The sequence below is a fragment of the Peromyscus leucopus genome, chromosome 4, assembly GCF_004664715.2.
Source record: "Peromyscus leucopus breed LL Stock chromosome 4, UCI_PerLeu_2.1, whole genome shotgun sequence".
In the NCBI taxonomy this organism is placed as follows: domain Eukaryota; kingdom Metazoa; phylum Chordata; class Mammalia; order Rodentia; family Cricetidae; genus Peromyscus; species Peromyscus leucopus.
In genome coordinates, this window is record NC_051066.1 from 150,439,551 (window position 1) to 150,454,315 (window position 14,765).

The 14,765-nt window shown below is 48.2% G+C and overlaps 1 protein-coding gene across 4 annotated transcripts in view; it reads right to left on the reverse strand.

Annotated features, from left to right (window-relative positions):
* Positions 1-524: 524 nt before the first annotated feature.
* Stau1 (staufen double-stranded RNA binding protein 1) overlaps positions 525-14,765 on the reverse strand; it is a 53,385-nt gene continuing 39,144 nt past the window's right edge. The window contains exons 4-13 of one of the 4 annotated variants that reach the window (XM_037205569.1): positions 13,899-13,997; positions 8,766-8,978; positions 7,118-7,198; positions 6,410-6,553; positions 5,456-5,602; positions 4,378-4,453; positions 3,884-4,203; positions 3,268-3,390; positions 2,546-2,631; positions 525-1,832 (exon numbers count right to left, since the gene is read on the reverse strand). In XM_037205569.1, coding sequence (XP_037061464.1) covers positions 1,817-1,832; positions 2,546-2,631; positions 3,268-3,390; positions 3,884-4,203; positions 4,378-4,453; positions 5,456-5,602; positions 6,410-6,553; positions 7,118-7,198; positions 8,766-8,978; positions 13,899-13,997 — 1,305 coding nt within the window. In that variant the 3' untranslated portion in view covers positions 525-1,816. Of the gene's footprint in view, positions 1,833-2,545; positions 2,632-3,267; positions 3,391-3,883; positions 4,204-4,377; positions 4,454-5,455; positions 5,603-6,409; positions 6,554-7,117; positions 7,199-8,765; positions 8,997-13,898; positions 13,998-14,765 lie in introns of all 4 variants that reach the window. The other 3 variants (XM_037205568.1, XM_028868555.2, XM_028868554.2) reach the window with 3 other exon arrangements.

Genomic DNA, 14,765 nt, shown 5'->3' on the forward strand with positions numbered 1-14,765 from the left:
AGCCCTCCCTGAGGATCTACACTGGTTACTGGGGAAGGCCTAGATTTTCTTCAGTGGGGTAGCCATGTTCTTTGGTTGGCAAGGTACCTACCTATGTTCAAGTAAGCCATGTTGGTTTGAATCAGTCACCTCCACATGCTCATGTATTTGGTCTGCAGCTGGTGAAAATATTTGAGTGCCCTTTTTTGTTTTTTAGATAAAATGTCTCAACCAATCATGTTGAATATTACCATTACATTTTGCATACATTCCACAGCCAAGCATACATGCAGTCTTTAAAAGTGAATTCCCTGTCAGCATGGTGGTGCACAACTTGAATCCCATCACTCAGGAGGCAGAAGCAGAGGCAAGTGGATCTCTCGGGTGCAGGACAGCCAACTAAGGCCATTACACAGAGAAGCGCTGTCTCCAATACCACACATAAATAAAAAGTGGATTTTAAGCCACTGTCCACATGGCTCCCCAAGCTGCCGCATCCCTTCCCTCCTATCACCACTCCTTCTTCAGTTACTGCTCAGTTGGAAAAGACTTTCTTAGTAGCTGTTTATTGACCAATATTTTAATATAAAGAGATTTTTAGATCTTCAGATTTTTGCCCAGACAGAATCACAAGCATTACAAACATTTTTGGGGGTGGGTGGGTGATGAACCAGAAGGGGATTGATCTAGAAGTAGTGGTATTTAAAAATAAATTAACCCCCAAAAAAAAAAAAAAAAATTTAGTATTACCATTTATTGTTGACAAAGACTTAGTTTACTTACATTCCATGAGTGAAAAAGTTCCAGCTGTACCAAAATGGAAGCAGTGCTGCACTCAAGGCTGCAACGCTTTCCACCAGGGCCAGCCAACCTTCCTGCATCTGTGCACACCAGCACAGCAACAGGAAACCTGTCACCTTTCCCCCCACAGAGGTTGAGATTGACTGCATTAGGCACTCCAGGGACACCAGCCTGCAGGCGCCTGGGCCCACAAGTAATGTCCTGTAGTGTGGTAGAAAGCTACCTCTTCAACAGACACACCTATTGACAATTTCTGTAATCTTTAAAGGTCCAGGCTTAAGTCTGCTGCTTAAAAATAAAATAAAAAGGACCAAATCTTTTGATCATCTAAAGTTTAAATTTCCTAAGCTGTCCAATTTATACCAAGGGAAGGGGTGTCAAGGATTCTGGTAAGTCTAGAACTGTCTAGCCAAGCCAGAGGCACAGACATATCACCAAACAGCTGTGATCTTTGCCGGTTATCAGTCATCATATGGCATCAGTCTTGGACAAGTTTCTAAACTGCTAGATAAGTAGATGCAACTGAGAAACTGAACTGAAAACTACATAGTGTCATGTCAACCAAAGGAAATAATGGAACCAACAGCATCACTGTTGAAGAGAAAGCAGTGGTTACGGTGGGTGGGTACTATGTGTGGCAGGCTGAGCACGCTGAGTCAGGTAGGTGGGGTAGGAAGCACTGGCTTTTCTCTGGTGTTTATAGCTCCGGGGCCACTCTTAGGCTTCTCTGGCGTGGCTGTCCAGGGTTGTCCCAAAGTATCTGAGTGAGCCAGCATGAGAATTCGCCATGTTTCTCTGTTATCACGATAGAAAAATTGGAGGTGATGGGGCTGGTCTCTCGTGATGGTGGCAGAGCACAGCACAACCAAGGGCATCCATCACCTGGAGTTTCTTGTCGTCTTTGCTACAGCTTCCACATTCTTATCCACCATGTCTCAGCCCACTGGAGTTATCAGAAATTCCAAATTTTCAAAGCAGTTCTCAGTATTTTCAGTATATATGTTGGGATTTATAATGGTTTGTGGCCAGAAAAGGTTCAGCACCTCCCACACCTTTAAGGAAGAAAAAAAATGACAATGGCAGGAATGTTGAATAAAGGTAGCTTGTAAACACAGGGCCCCATTTGTGGGAACTGATACTAATTGGAGAAAGGACGGGGATTTTGCATGTATTCTGGTTCTGAAGAGGAGGGGAAATGATAGCGGGCCAGGGACACAGCTCAGTGGCAGACCACTTGCCTGACATGACCAAGGGCTCTGGGTTTAGCCCCCAGCACTGCAATAAAGAAAAATGTCTCAAGGAAAGGGTTATTTCCATAAGCACACAGGCTGGACTTCCTTCAGTGGTCAAGAGTACGCCTGTTCTTCCAGACCTGGGTTCAGTTCCTAGCACCCACATGGCAGCTCAACCACCTGTAACTCCAACATCCTTTTCTGGCCTACGCAGGCAAAATACCAATGCACATGAAAATAAACGTTAAGACTAGTAAGATGTGACTCTTGGAGAGGGGACTGATGAGGCCAAGATGTATCACCACGCACCATTAAAATCATGTGAATGTTTTACTCATTCTCAAGGCTAGATCAAGGGGGGTACTGCCTAGAAAACATGGGGCCCTTCAGGGGTTAAAGCCAGGCTGCAGTTCAGGCAAATGCTTCCCCAGCCAGAGTCAACCAACAATGCTGTGGCACTTCCTGGACATGGTCACCGACAACTGCCTGCCATGGACACCCACATACACTCCCTTCTGCATGTGCTCACTCACGCTGACACTGGTCCATTTCCTGTTCTTGGCATCTCTGTGCTCTGTTGGTCCAACTCAGACAGCAACTTTAAAATGTTCAGTGCAGCCTAGAAGGGTGGAAGGAAAAGTCAAACCACAAAGAACAGACTAGACCCACGTGGAAAGGGACATTCGCAAATGGGAAGCCATGTTTGAACTCCTACCCCCATCCCCAACCACCAAGGCAGGGTTTCTCTCTAGCTCTGGCTGTCCTGGAACTCGCTCTATAAACCAGTCTGACTTCGAACTCACAAAGATCTTCCTCCAAGTGCTGCGACTAAAAGCATGTGCCGCCACCACTCAGCTAAAAAGTTTGAATTTTTAAGATCAAGCACCAAACTGCACCTTCCCCTGGGTACCACATAATTTCCTTTTGGCTTTTCACCTGATAGTGACCTACCCTGCTCTCAACAAAAAACTCCTGTGTTTCCCTCTAAATCAGAGGTATCAGCTCTATGCAGCATTATGTTCCATTAAGTGACAAACTCATTCATATGAGCAGAATCCTCTTTTAGGGTTTAATGTTATCTGAACAGAGTCCTCCCCCCACCTCCCAAAAAGGGATTTCTACAGCTGCCAGAAGAGAGACTGAAGTGAAGAGTTTAGACCTGTTCACAGGTTACAGGAGAAGTGTCCCTCACAAGCGCACTAACAACCTGAAAAGGGAATGCAGCAGCTTCTCAGCAGCCCTGGGGCCCACGTACCATATCATGACAGGACTCCACATCCTTGCCAATGCCGTGGCTGACGAGGGGTGGCTGCGAGGAGCAGTTGATGAGAGACACACACTCGTTCTTGTTGTTCTTAGGGAAGTCTTTGTATTCAACCTAAGGAGGAAAAACACCCTATGTCATGTGGGCCCCAGCCCATAATCCTCCAGGTGCCTGCTTAGGTTTTAAATGCTGCTTCCTAAGGAAAAGTGTCTTCTTTCCCTACAGACCTGTCATACTTCTTCTCCACACCCCCATCGGGTGTGGTGAGCACATGGCATACCATGTATGTGGAAGTAAAAGGACGACAACTTGCTGGAGTTGGTTCTCTCCACCAACAATCACACACCAGGTTGATAATAATGCCCCTTTACATGATGAGCCACCTCGTCACACTCCAGACCCATCCCTGCCGCTCCTGCTCAGATCCATACTGGACATCCAATCTCTTAGACATGGCCTCACTTGTTCTGGTTTCTGTGGTGCTGGGGACATAACCCAGGGTCTTGCATAAACTACAAACGTGATTCTAAGCAGGAAAAATCTAACTTGAAGATGCTGGAAAGGTCCTTCTCTGAGACCCAGAGATTCCACACAAAGGCACAGTTACCTGGAATCCCTGGGCTCTGGAAAGGTAGTACAGCTGCTCAGAGGGTCTTGTTCGAGGTCCATGGGGTACGTGGCCTGAAGAGATGTTACTCTTTAAAATGGTCTCGGCTGTGGGCGAGGTGCCCCCGTACAACAACTCGCGAGCTATCATGGCAGTTACCGTGGCCTTGGCAGGATTCGGAGCTGCCCTGGAGAAATCTTTGGTGTGGTGTCCTTGACTAACCCCGACAGCTTGGGCGACCTCTGGCACCATGGGGAGGATTCCAGCTGGCAGCTGCTGATGGCTAAGATAAGGCATCCTGAACTCCTCGTCTTTATTACCTGTAAGGGACAGAGAGGTCACCACAGCCACCCCAACCACCCAAGAAGGTACAGTAAGTACCACTCTCCCCACCACCCCAGCACTCACAAGCTCAGGAAGGCAGTGCTACTGTGCTTTGTCACACAAAAGCCATACAAACCCAAACCACACTGGATCAAGAGGGTCACACTTACTAGTTCCATTTTCATCCCCAGGGCAAGGTTCAAAAAACGTTACTTTCCTTCCGTCTCCTGATTTCTTTACTGGAGTCTTAAGAAAGAAAAATGGCAGTGAGCATGGACAAGCACTGGGACCTGTGTGCACAGTCTCTCATGACCCCCACCACACAAGCTCTCATGGCATTTACATAGATAGAGCAGATCATGAACGCAGAGCTGGCTCTGTGCTGAGGACCAGAAGATGCTGTCTTGAATGAAAGTGCTCAGCCCAGTGGGCAAGCAGAGTCTGCACTGGCGCTAAAAGGTATGTGTGCCTTACATTACCTAGAACACCCAGAAACGGTACGTCCACAGAGAAGCTGGAGGCATCTAGTGCATAACTGTCAGATACGAGGTGAGGATGCTTCCAAGTACTCTACAGGGTTTCTGAATGGGAAGTCTGAAATCCAAATCCAGGCTGTGCAAACTCCACATGGAACCTCTGGGTGCCAGGTACTGACTTTGCAGGCACAGTGGGAGCTGTTTCTCAGTCATGAAACGGCAGAGCTCAGAAGCAGCTCAGCCCGACTTTCGTCTGCTCCAGCAGGACAGTGGCTGGGGTCAGCACCAGAGGCTGATGTACTCCTGCAATCTTGCTGACCACTCTGCAGAGTGAGCTCTCAATACAGAGAAATATTCAACTAAGAATTCACAGGAGCATCTCAATCTGACTGAGAGATTTGGCCTATTATTAACCATGCTATCTTGTCCCAGAAAACCAAAGCCAGATCCATAGGAACAGAAAGACTAGGTCATACAGATCCCCCTTGAAGCACAGATAACAGTCATACTTGTTCATTCCAATCCCAACTACCCATCAGGAAAGAACAGGACATCCTCCAGAAATGCACATCCAGCCCACAGTGACACTGAACAGACTTAACCAAACCACGCGTGGGACACGGTCAACTGGACAGGAAACTCCCTCCTGCCAACACTATCAATGGACGAACCCCAGGGGGCAGGCTGCTTACTGCAGGGAAGATGAAGCCTTGCCCCAGGCTTGCCCATGCAGGGAGCTAGGCCACCTGGAAGTGAGAGTCCCAGCAGTCACCTTCTCTTCTGATTTGAGTGCTGGCTTGGCAGGCTGCGCCTGGGGGACTTTGAACCCCAGGATCTCCAGCATGTTCTCGGCAGCATTGCGCTTGGCCACCTTCTTATTGGTACCCGCTCCTTCTGCAGTGTGATTCCCAACCTTCACCTGCAGAACACATCAACAAAGACCCGTGACTGAACTTCTGAGACACGACAGGAGCTGGCTGCTGTGCTGCCGGAAGCCCCTGGGGATGGCTTTGCTAAACCAGACGGTACAAAGTGTTCTGTGTGGTCCGCATTGTTGTGATGGCCACATTCAAGTTAGAAATGTTTCACATCTATAATCAAGAATATCATATGGAAAATGTGTGCCATTGTCTTTTCCACCAACATGTTTATAAATCAGGTGTGGCTGGGCGGTGGTGGTGCACGCCTTTAATCCCAGCACTCGGCAGGCAGAGGCAGGTGGATCTCTGTGAGTTCGAGGCCAGCCTGGTCTACAGAGCGAGATCCAGGACAGGCACCAAAACAACACAGAAACCCTGTCTCGAAAAACAAAAAAACAAAAAAAAAATGCAGGTGTGTCTCTAAACACAATGAAGCCTCCTCCCATACGACTCTGAGGACTGGCTATTGGACAAATTCCAATATACTCCATTAAAGCTGTTCTGACCACAAGGTATCTGGCTGCTAAAATCAAAATCTGCCAGAACACTGAAAAGGTTAACAAGACTCCTCCCCTGGCCTAGGCACAGTGGTCTAGACTAACCACTTCAGGCAAACTGCCAGCCCCACTTCCCCTACAAAGTGGATCCTCATTTTCTTGTCTTGGCCTCAAACTCAGAGATATCCCTGCCTCTTGACCCTGCCTCAAGGGTACAAAGATGAAGTGCACGCCCCCCAGGCCATGACCGGCAACATGGCTTTGACAACAGTAGTCAGTGGTAGTGTGGACCAACGGACACCAACCCACCTGCATCACAAACTCCCTGCGACGGGGAAGGCCTCGCTCTGTGAGGAGCATGTACTCCGGCTCCTTTTCCTTTTTGGCCTGCTGGATCTGTGCCAGTCTGCTAATAGGATTCATCCCCTGGCCATAATCCGGGGCTGTCTGCAGCTGGAGAGCAAACAGTACAGAGACAGTGGACATGTTACTCACAGAAAGGAACCAGCCTATCCAGAGTCAGCAGACGACAGAAGACAAGAAACTCAGTGCTGGCGTAATGGCTTAGAATCAAACCTTTTAAAAACTGAACATATGCCGGGTGGTAGTGGCGCATGCCTTTAATCCCAGCACTTGGGAGGCAGAGGCAGGAGGATCTCTGTGAGTTCGAGGCCAGCCTGGGCTACAGAGTGAGTTCCAGGAAAGGCGCAAAGCTACAGAGAGAAACACGGGGGGGGGGGGGGGGGGGGGGGGGGGGGGAGACACGGGACACGGAACTGAACATGCTTTATGATCATGCTCAGACGATTTTTGTGTCTTAGAAAACAGCCCTCAGTATTTCATTGTGAGGGGAAAGCTCCAAAGTAATGTCTTCACAGTAAATGAAGAGGAAGAATAAACAAATCTATAGATTTTAATGTAAAACATAAAAATTATAAAACCAGAGAACTCTCCCAGGTTCCCCAAGGACACAAACCCTGTGCACGCCCCAACCCTTACACAACAGGCAGTGCTCACACGTGTGCTCAGCCACTCCCTGCAGGCTGAAGGTGGCTCCTCGGGACCGCAGACATTGCCGTGGAAAGGGCTACGGGACCACTGTTGGGTCAAGAATGACAAAAAGGAGACTGGGGAGGTGGCTCAGGTTAGGAGCTCTGGCTGCTCTTCCAGAGGTCCTGGTTCAGTGTCTGGCAACCACATGGTGGCTCCCAACCACCTGTAATGACATCCGGTGCCCTCTTCTGGCATGCAGGTGTACATGCAGACAGAACATTGTCTATATAATAAACAAACCTTTTAAAAAAGTGTAAATGGAGTCAAGGCCATCACCAGTGGTTGGCTGAATCTACAAGGGGCCCATTGCCTAGCTTTCTTAATCTCTAAAACCCAGAAACCACTTCAAACGTTTGCAAGCCCTTGACCTGAAGATGCAGTTCAGTGGTGGAGGCCCTGGCCAGCAAACCCGAGACCCTTGGTCAATCCCCAGTACTGCAAAAATAAAACAATATTATGAATTGAAACGCTTCCAGCTGAAGCCTAGGAAAGGAGGCTCCCTCCCCAAAGCCCTTGTCAGATGACTGAAGTGATTGACACAGCAAAGGAAGAAAGGCAAGTGTCCGAACATGTGCAAATGTGAGACCGTGAGTAGATGCCCAAGTGCTGCCCTTTCTGCTGCTGAAAAGGGGTCAACGTGGTTTTTTTGTTGTTTTGTTTTGTTTTTCAAGACAGGGCTTCTCTGTGTGGCTTTGGAGCCTGTCCTAGAACTCACTCTGTAGCCCAGGCTGGACTCGAACTCACAGAGATCCGCCTGCCTCTGCCTCCCTAGTGCTGGGATTAAAGTCAGGCGCCACCACCGCCCAGCTGGAGTCAACGTTTTTTTATTTACGTTTTTAATAAAGATTTATTTATTTTTATCTCATGTATATGAGTGTTTTGTATGCATGCATTACCACATGTGTGCCTGGTATCCATGGAGGTGAGAAGAGACCCCTAGAACTCGAGGTGGGAGCCACCATGTGGGTGCCAGAACTCAAGCCAGGTCCTCTGCTAGAGCAGCCAGTGCTTTTAACTGCTGAGCCATCTCTCCAGCCCCCGTGGATCATGTTTTTTGTTGTTTTTTTGTTTTTCAAGACAGGGTTTCTCTGTGTAACATTCCTAGCTGTCCTGGAACTCACAAAGATTCCCCTGCCTCTGCCTCCTGAGTGCTGGGATTAAAGGCGTGTGCCGCCACCGCCCAGCAGGTCAATGTTTTATTTTATAGAGCCATTAAGTTTCAATCAAATATCCAAACAATCTTTCAGAACAGTTTCTTGGGCTCTAATACCCAAGACGCAGCCCTGTGTGTACCACTTGCACCTTGAGCCCCGAGCTGGAGGTGGTTCAGTCAGCAATCCACAGACGGCCACGCAGCCCCACCCATTCCACAGAGGTGACAGCTACGATGCGCACCTTCACAGGAACTGACACTTGGACGTGCTTCTTCTCAACACACTTAGTGGCCTCATCTTTACTCAACCTGTAGCTCACACGTGGTACTTGTAAAGCATCCAACTGCCCGTGTGGTACTGGACAGCAGCCAGGCTTCTACCCTGACCACTCCAACACTGCAACCCTGTCGTACAGACTCTCACCTTGCCTGTGGGTTTTCGGGGGAAGGCTCTCTCACCTTGCACGTGGGTTGGCTTTTCTTCTTGATTCTGGGCTTCACTCGCTCCACGGCAGGCAGAGGCGGCAGCCTCCTCAGCTGCTCCAGAACGGCCCTGGCTGCGTTCTTCTTGGAGATCTTCTTGCTTTTCCCTTCTCCTTCCCCTATAAACTCCCCGACTGAAACCCTGGTCACAAAGTTCTTCATGTGGGGTGGGCCACTCTCCCGGGCCACCTGTGTCAGAGGGACAGACTGAGTGAAAGCGTGACAGACACTTGTTAAAAGTGGTAAGGCACACTGCCTGGCACACTTACTTCAAAGAAATGCATGTGGAGGAGCTCTAGCCCATCTGTGAACACAGGTGCAGGATATCACAGGGGAGAGAAGAGAGGACAGGTTCCACTCCCAGCAGAGCAGAGGCTGGAGACTTCACACGATTGTCAGTGACCCCCCCCCCAACAGATGATACTGGTAATTCTCCTCACTAACTGCCAGACTCTGGAAACGAGGGGCTCCCCAAAAGGTCCCACATCCCAAAGGAAGAAAGAGACTCCCTGCAAGGATCATATCCATTGTAGAGCCCTAAACCAGTGCACAAAGGGGAAGAACCCCCATCGGCGACAGGGGTGTGGCACGATGCTGTGAAGAGGACCCTACTAAAGATGCACGTCCTGAATCCAGTCACTCGATCGAGAGCCGCTCAACTAGCCCTGCAACACACCAAGCTCTGAAAATGGAAGGCTGAGGACTGTCACAGATGAAGGCCCTGAGCTGTATGGCAGGGCAGCAATAAACAGCCCCCAGAAAAGCGGGGAGACGCAGGAAGAGAGTGTATGGGAAATGACAGTCACAGCAGGGCTCAGCTTCCTATCTCAACAGGGCAAGGGTTCGAATCCTTCAACCCCACGCTGCTCTAATCACAGGAACCAAAGTCACATCTACCACACAGTCAAGCAACCGGTCACGGCAGAGGCTAACACTGAGATGCCTTGTGTTCTGCCAGAGGAAAAGAAAACATGATATGTCAACCACGAGTGAAAGGAGGACAGAGTCACTGGCCTGCTTCAAGCTGTCCTGTCAAATGTGACATTTTTTGAAAACAGAAAGTTGAAAAAATTGTCCAGGAAACAAGGTCTGTCGAAGAAACAGCTGTCTGGGGGAGAGAAGCCCGGAAGTGCCTACCTCCTCAGATCAAATATGAAGGATGCTAGCTCATTCTAACCTCACAGCCCACCTGGCCCTCTATATACAAACCTGACCAGAAATTAATTACTATGTTCATTTATTCAATACTTTCTGAGAACCCTGCATAGGCCAGGCAATCTGCCACATGCAACAGAAAAGGCAAGACCCACTCAATCTGCCAATGACTGTGGCTGTGACCCTTCTGACTTGACAGTTACTCAGCAGGAACATTAAACTGACACCATCTATAGATGAACCACAAGGGTTCCACATTACTACCCCATGTGCTGATTTGAATGAAAATATCCACACTTGGTCCCCAGGTGGTGGCACTGCGGGGTCATGGGGATACTAAGGAAGTGTATCACTGTGGACAAGACAAGCATTAAGAGTAGAGCCTCATCCTGTTTCCAGTTCACTCTGTCTCACGTTTGCCACTGAAGATATCAGCTCTCAGCATCCTGTTCTTTCAGCCCATCTACCCACTTGCTTCCTCTGGAAGCATGAGCCGAAACCAACTCTTCTTGCCTTGGTTACGGTGTTTTATCACAGCAAGAGAAAAATAGTCCACCTTACAAGACCATCACTTGGGGGCACACTGACAATTTCTCTTGGGTAGCTGCTTGACATGTCTCTGGACAACTTATTCCTAAAGCAGGTGTGACCATGGAGAAGGAAGGAAAGTAATCTAATCCCCAGATGCCACCACAATAAAAGGCTCCAAAAAGCTGAGGCCTGGGTAGGACAGTAACTAGTGCGAATGGGATTTGGTCTTAATCTTGGTCACCATCTCTCCTGCATCTAAAGCTGCATCTCATGCTACACTGCCCCCAAGAAAGGGCAGTTTTCTTTTTCCTACAGGGAGCACTCAGGGAGAGTGGGATACAGCTCCCACCCAGCAACTAGCCCAGTTCACTCTGTGTCATGTCTCCTTCCCATCCCAGCCAGCCACATGGTGCCTCCCCCCCAGAGTCGGCATGTAAGACAGGAGGCTCTGATTTCTAAAGCAGGGAACAAGGACAGTCCTCACACAGGCTGGTCTGGGAGGCAAGCACAGCTCTCCAGCTTACCTCTGCCCCATGGTGGGAAGTGGGTACTACCAGACCATAGGACAATCACCCCACCGGACTACGGGATGAAGGATGAATGTGAGCTGTGAGGCAGGAGAAGGTATGCATTTTATGAAATAAAATGAGGGGATCACTCTAAATGCAGAATTAAAGTAAGAGCTTCACAGAGACAACAACAGATGCCAGAGACGAAGGAGGAGGCTCGGTGGGTAAGGGCCTACCATGCGAGTGTGAGATCCTGAGTCTGACCCCGCACTCACACAGGAAAGGAGGGTGTGTGTCACGGTGGTCACAGTCATGGGGAGGTGAAGACAGGCTCGCTGGGGCCAGCCAGCCTAGCTAAACTGGGGACCCAGAATATCATTAAGAGACCTTGCTTGGGAAAAAGAAGGTGAGCCAATGAGATTGCGTGGTGGATAGAGCACTTGCTGTGCCAAGTTGGAGGACTGTGTTTGATCACAGAACTCAAGGAGGTGAAAACTGCTTCCACAAAGTTGTCCTCTGACCTCCACATGTGTGCTATGCACACTCATTCACACACACAATAATTCATTTAAAAAAAGTTTGAGTTTTGGGGGACTGGTAAAACATCTTAGTGGTTAAAGGTGCTTGCTACCTGTCAGGTCCAAGGAAACAGTGTCCCCAAATTCTGATCACTAGCCAAAAGCCAGCACTCATCAGGAACTTGTGAAGACAGTTCCCCTCCACCAGAAGGAACCATTCCTCTTAGCACTGGCAGAAGGGACAAACGTCTACCTGTGGTGCCTATCAGCATATCAGAGCACATGCTGGCCTCTAGGCTCCCTCCTATCACAAGCACCTGTATAAAGTTCTCCGGCTCGTGGGCTTCTGTCCCCAGCTGTTCATTTCTCCTCACATCCCTGCTATTTCGGCTCTGCCCCAGCTTATGTTTTCCTCTCTTTCCCTTCCAGGCCAGGCCTAGTCTGCTAGCCACGTCCAGTCTACTTCTTTCTCTGCTCTGGGCTCTTCTAGATACTTCTGGCTGTTCTCTTCCTCATTGTCTACAATAAAAACCTTCCCCTTAGCTGAGCATTAGTGAGGCACCTTTAGTCTCAGCATTTGGGAGGCAGAGTGGGCAGATCTTGGCTCTGTGGCACACAAGTGGAAGTCAGAGGACAACTTTGTGGAAACAGTTTTCACCTCCTTGAGTTCCATGTGAGTTCAAGGCCAGCTTGGTCTACAGAGCCAAGTTCCAGGACAGCCAGAGCTACACAGAGAAACCCTGTCTCAAACAAAACAAAACAAAGAAAACCGCCAAAAAAAAGCAAACTTTCCCCTTAAGCATACCTTAGAGTAGTCATGTCCATTTATATACTACCAAGCCTTACAATCTGAGTTCAATCCCTGGAATCCATGTGACAAGGAAGAACCAATTCCTGCAAGTTGTCATGATCTCCAATGGCATGGACATGTGTATACATATACACTCAATAAATAAATGTTAAAAAAAAACAGCTCCTGTGATTGAATACAATACACATGCAAATACACGCACAAATACCTGTACACACACACAAAGATGCACACACACCTCTACATACACACAAACCCAAAAATAAGTAAATAAATAAAAACAACTTTTCCGAGCTGGGTGATATAGCTCAACTGGTAGAGTGCTTGTGAGCATCAGGGCCCAGAGTTCCATCCTCAGCACTGCATAAGGAATGCATGGTGGTGGACTCTGAGATGCCAGTGTTAGGTAGAAGCAGGAGAAAAGGGAGTTCAGGGTATCCTTGGCTACACAGGAAATCTAAGGCCTGGGCTACAGACTCTGTCTTCAAAAAACAACAGACAAACCCTGCCCCCCAAACAAAACAAATCACTACCACTACCACAACAAAACTAGAGATAGGCAGCTCTCCTAAGAGTTCCAGGAAAATCAGGGCTATATAGTAAGACCCTATCTCAAACAACCAAAACAGAATTTGCCATGTGAAAAACTGCAAGGGAAACTTTAAAAAAAAATTTCCTCCTTGAGCTGTTACACTGAGAAAACCTGTCGCAAAGAAAACAAAACAAGGGCTGGACAGGTGGCTCAGAGGTTAAGAGCACTGACTACTCTTCCAGAGGTCCTGAGTTCAATTCCCAACAACCACATGGTAGCTCACAACCATCTGTAATGAGATCTGGTGCCCTCTTCTGGTCATACATGCTACATACAAAATAAATAAATAAATCTTAAAAAAAGAAAGAGAGAGAGAGAGAGAGAGAGAGAGAAAACAAAACAATCCAAATACTAAATAAAAAATCTTCCTCCTCTTTCCTAGTGTACTGGGACTAGTCTGGAACAGAAATGTACTAAAATGTACTTTATTTTCCATTTTGAGCAACAACCCATTCTTTTTTTTAAAAAAAACATCAGATCTCATGGATCTGATTTAATCCCAGTACTTGGGAGGTAGAGGCAGGTGGATCTCTGAGTTCAAGGCCAGCCTGGGTCTACAGAGCGAGATCCAGGACAGCTAGGACTACAGAGAGAAACCCTGTCTGGAAAAACAAACAAACAAGCAAGCAAGCAATCGTCCTCCAGGCTGTTCCTCGTGGTGTGTATCACACAGCAAGTCTGACTAAAGAGAGACAGAGGACCTGGGAGGTAAAGTTGCTTTCCAGAGCAATGGAAGGGGTAGGACCTGTGTGCTCTGTGAAGACAAGCATGGCACAGTTCACTGTGCCAGTTCAAAGAGACCCACAGACACTCCAGGACACAGACCTGCAGAAGGACAACTAGCCACTGCTCTCCTGAGCACCAAGTCTGGGCCGTCAGGGTGCAGGGTCACCTTATGTGAGTACTACTGTAATATTTAGGAGAGAGTTGATCCTATAGGGAATCCTGACAGGATCTGGTAAAAACAATGTTGTGCATGTGAAATAGGCTTACCTCAAAATTCACAGGCAAATTCCGCTTCAGTGCAATCTCAAACACTTGGCTTATTTCTGATTTATTGAGGTTTTCTTCTTCTGATTCTCTTCCATTCATCTACAGAAGAATAATTGTTATGAGTCAACTTTGAGGAGCCAGGTATGGTGGCGCACACCTTTAATCCCAGCACTCAGGAGGCAGAGGCAGGCGGATCCCTGAGTTCAAGACCAGCCTGGTCTATAAGAGCAAGTTCCAAGACAGCCAGAGCTACATAGTCTCAATGAGTGAATGAATGAATGAGTAAATAAATAAGTAAGTAAGTAAGTAAGTAAGTAAGTAAGTAAGTAAGTAAATAAATAAATAAATAAATAAATAAGTAAATAAATGAAAGAAACAGAAAAGTCAGCTTTTGGTCAAGCCAAAAGGTCACTGAACGTCAGCACTACATAGTTAACAATAACCACAGATGGCGGCCACAGAGAACTGAGTCTCAAGTCGCATGTCAAGCACTGTTCGCCTGTAGCTAGTAAAGCCACTGTAATAAGCCACAGCAGCACCTTGAGGTGCAATGGATCTGGTGGTGCTGTGGAAGGCACCAGGGCTGCTGGGGAGAGGAAGCACAGCTGAGTCCGTGAGCCAGAGTCAGTGGGAGGGAGATCCCTCTGTAGTCGGCAGGTGAGCAGGCCGACTACTACAGAGGTCACCCACCCTCTGTGGCAGGTGAGCAGGCCGACTACAGAGGTCCTGGAAACCAAGAAGGCAGTGGGTCAGAATGCCCCATGGCCCTGGCTCACACAGTGCAGCAGGCCAACAGCCAAGGCACAAACCAATAAAGTCTCCTTAAGCAGGGTAGAGTCCACCTTGGTGTCAAGGTTTACCAGTCCT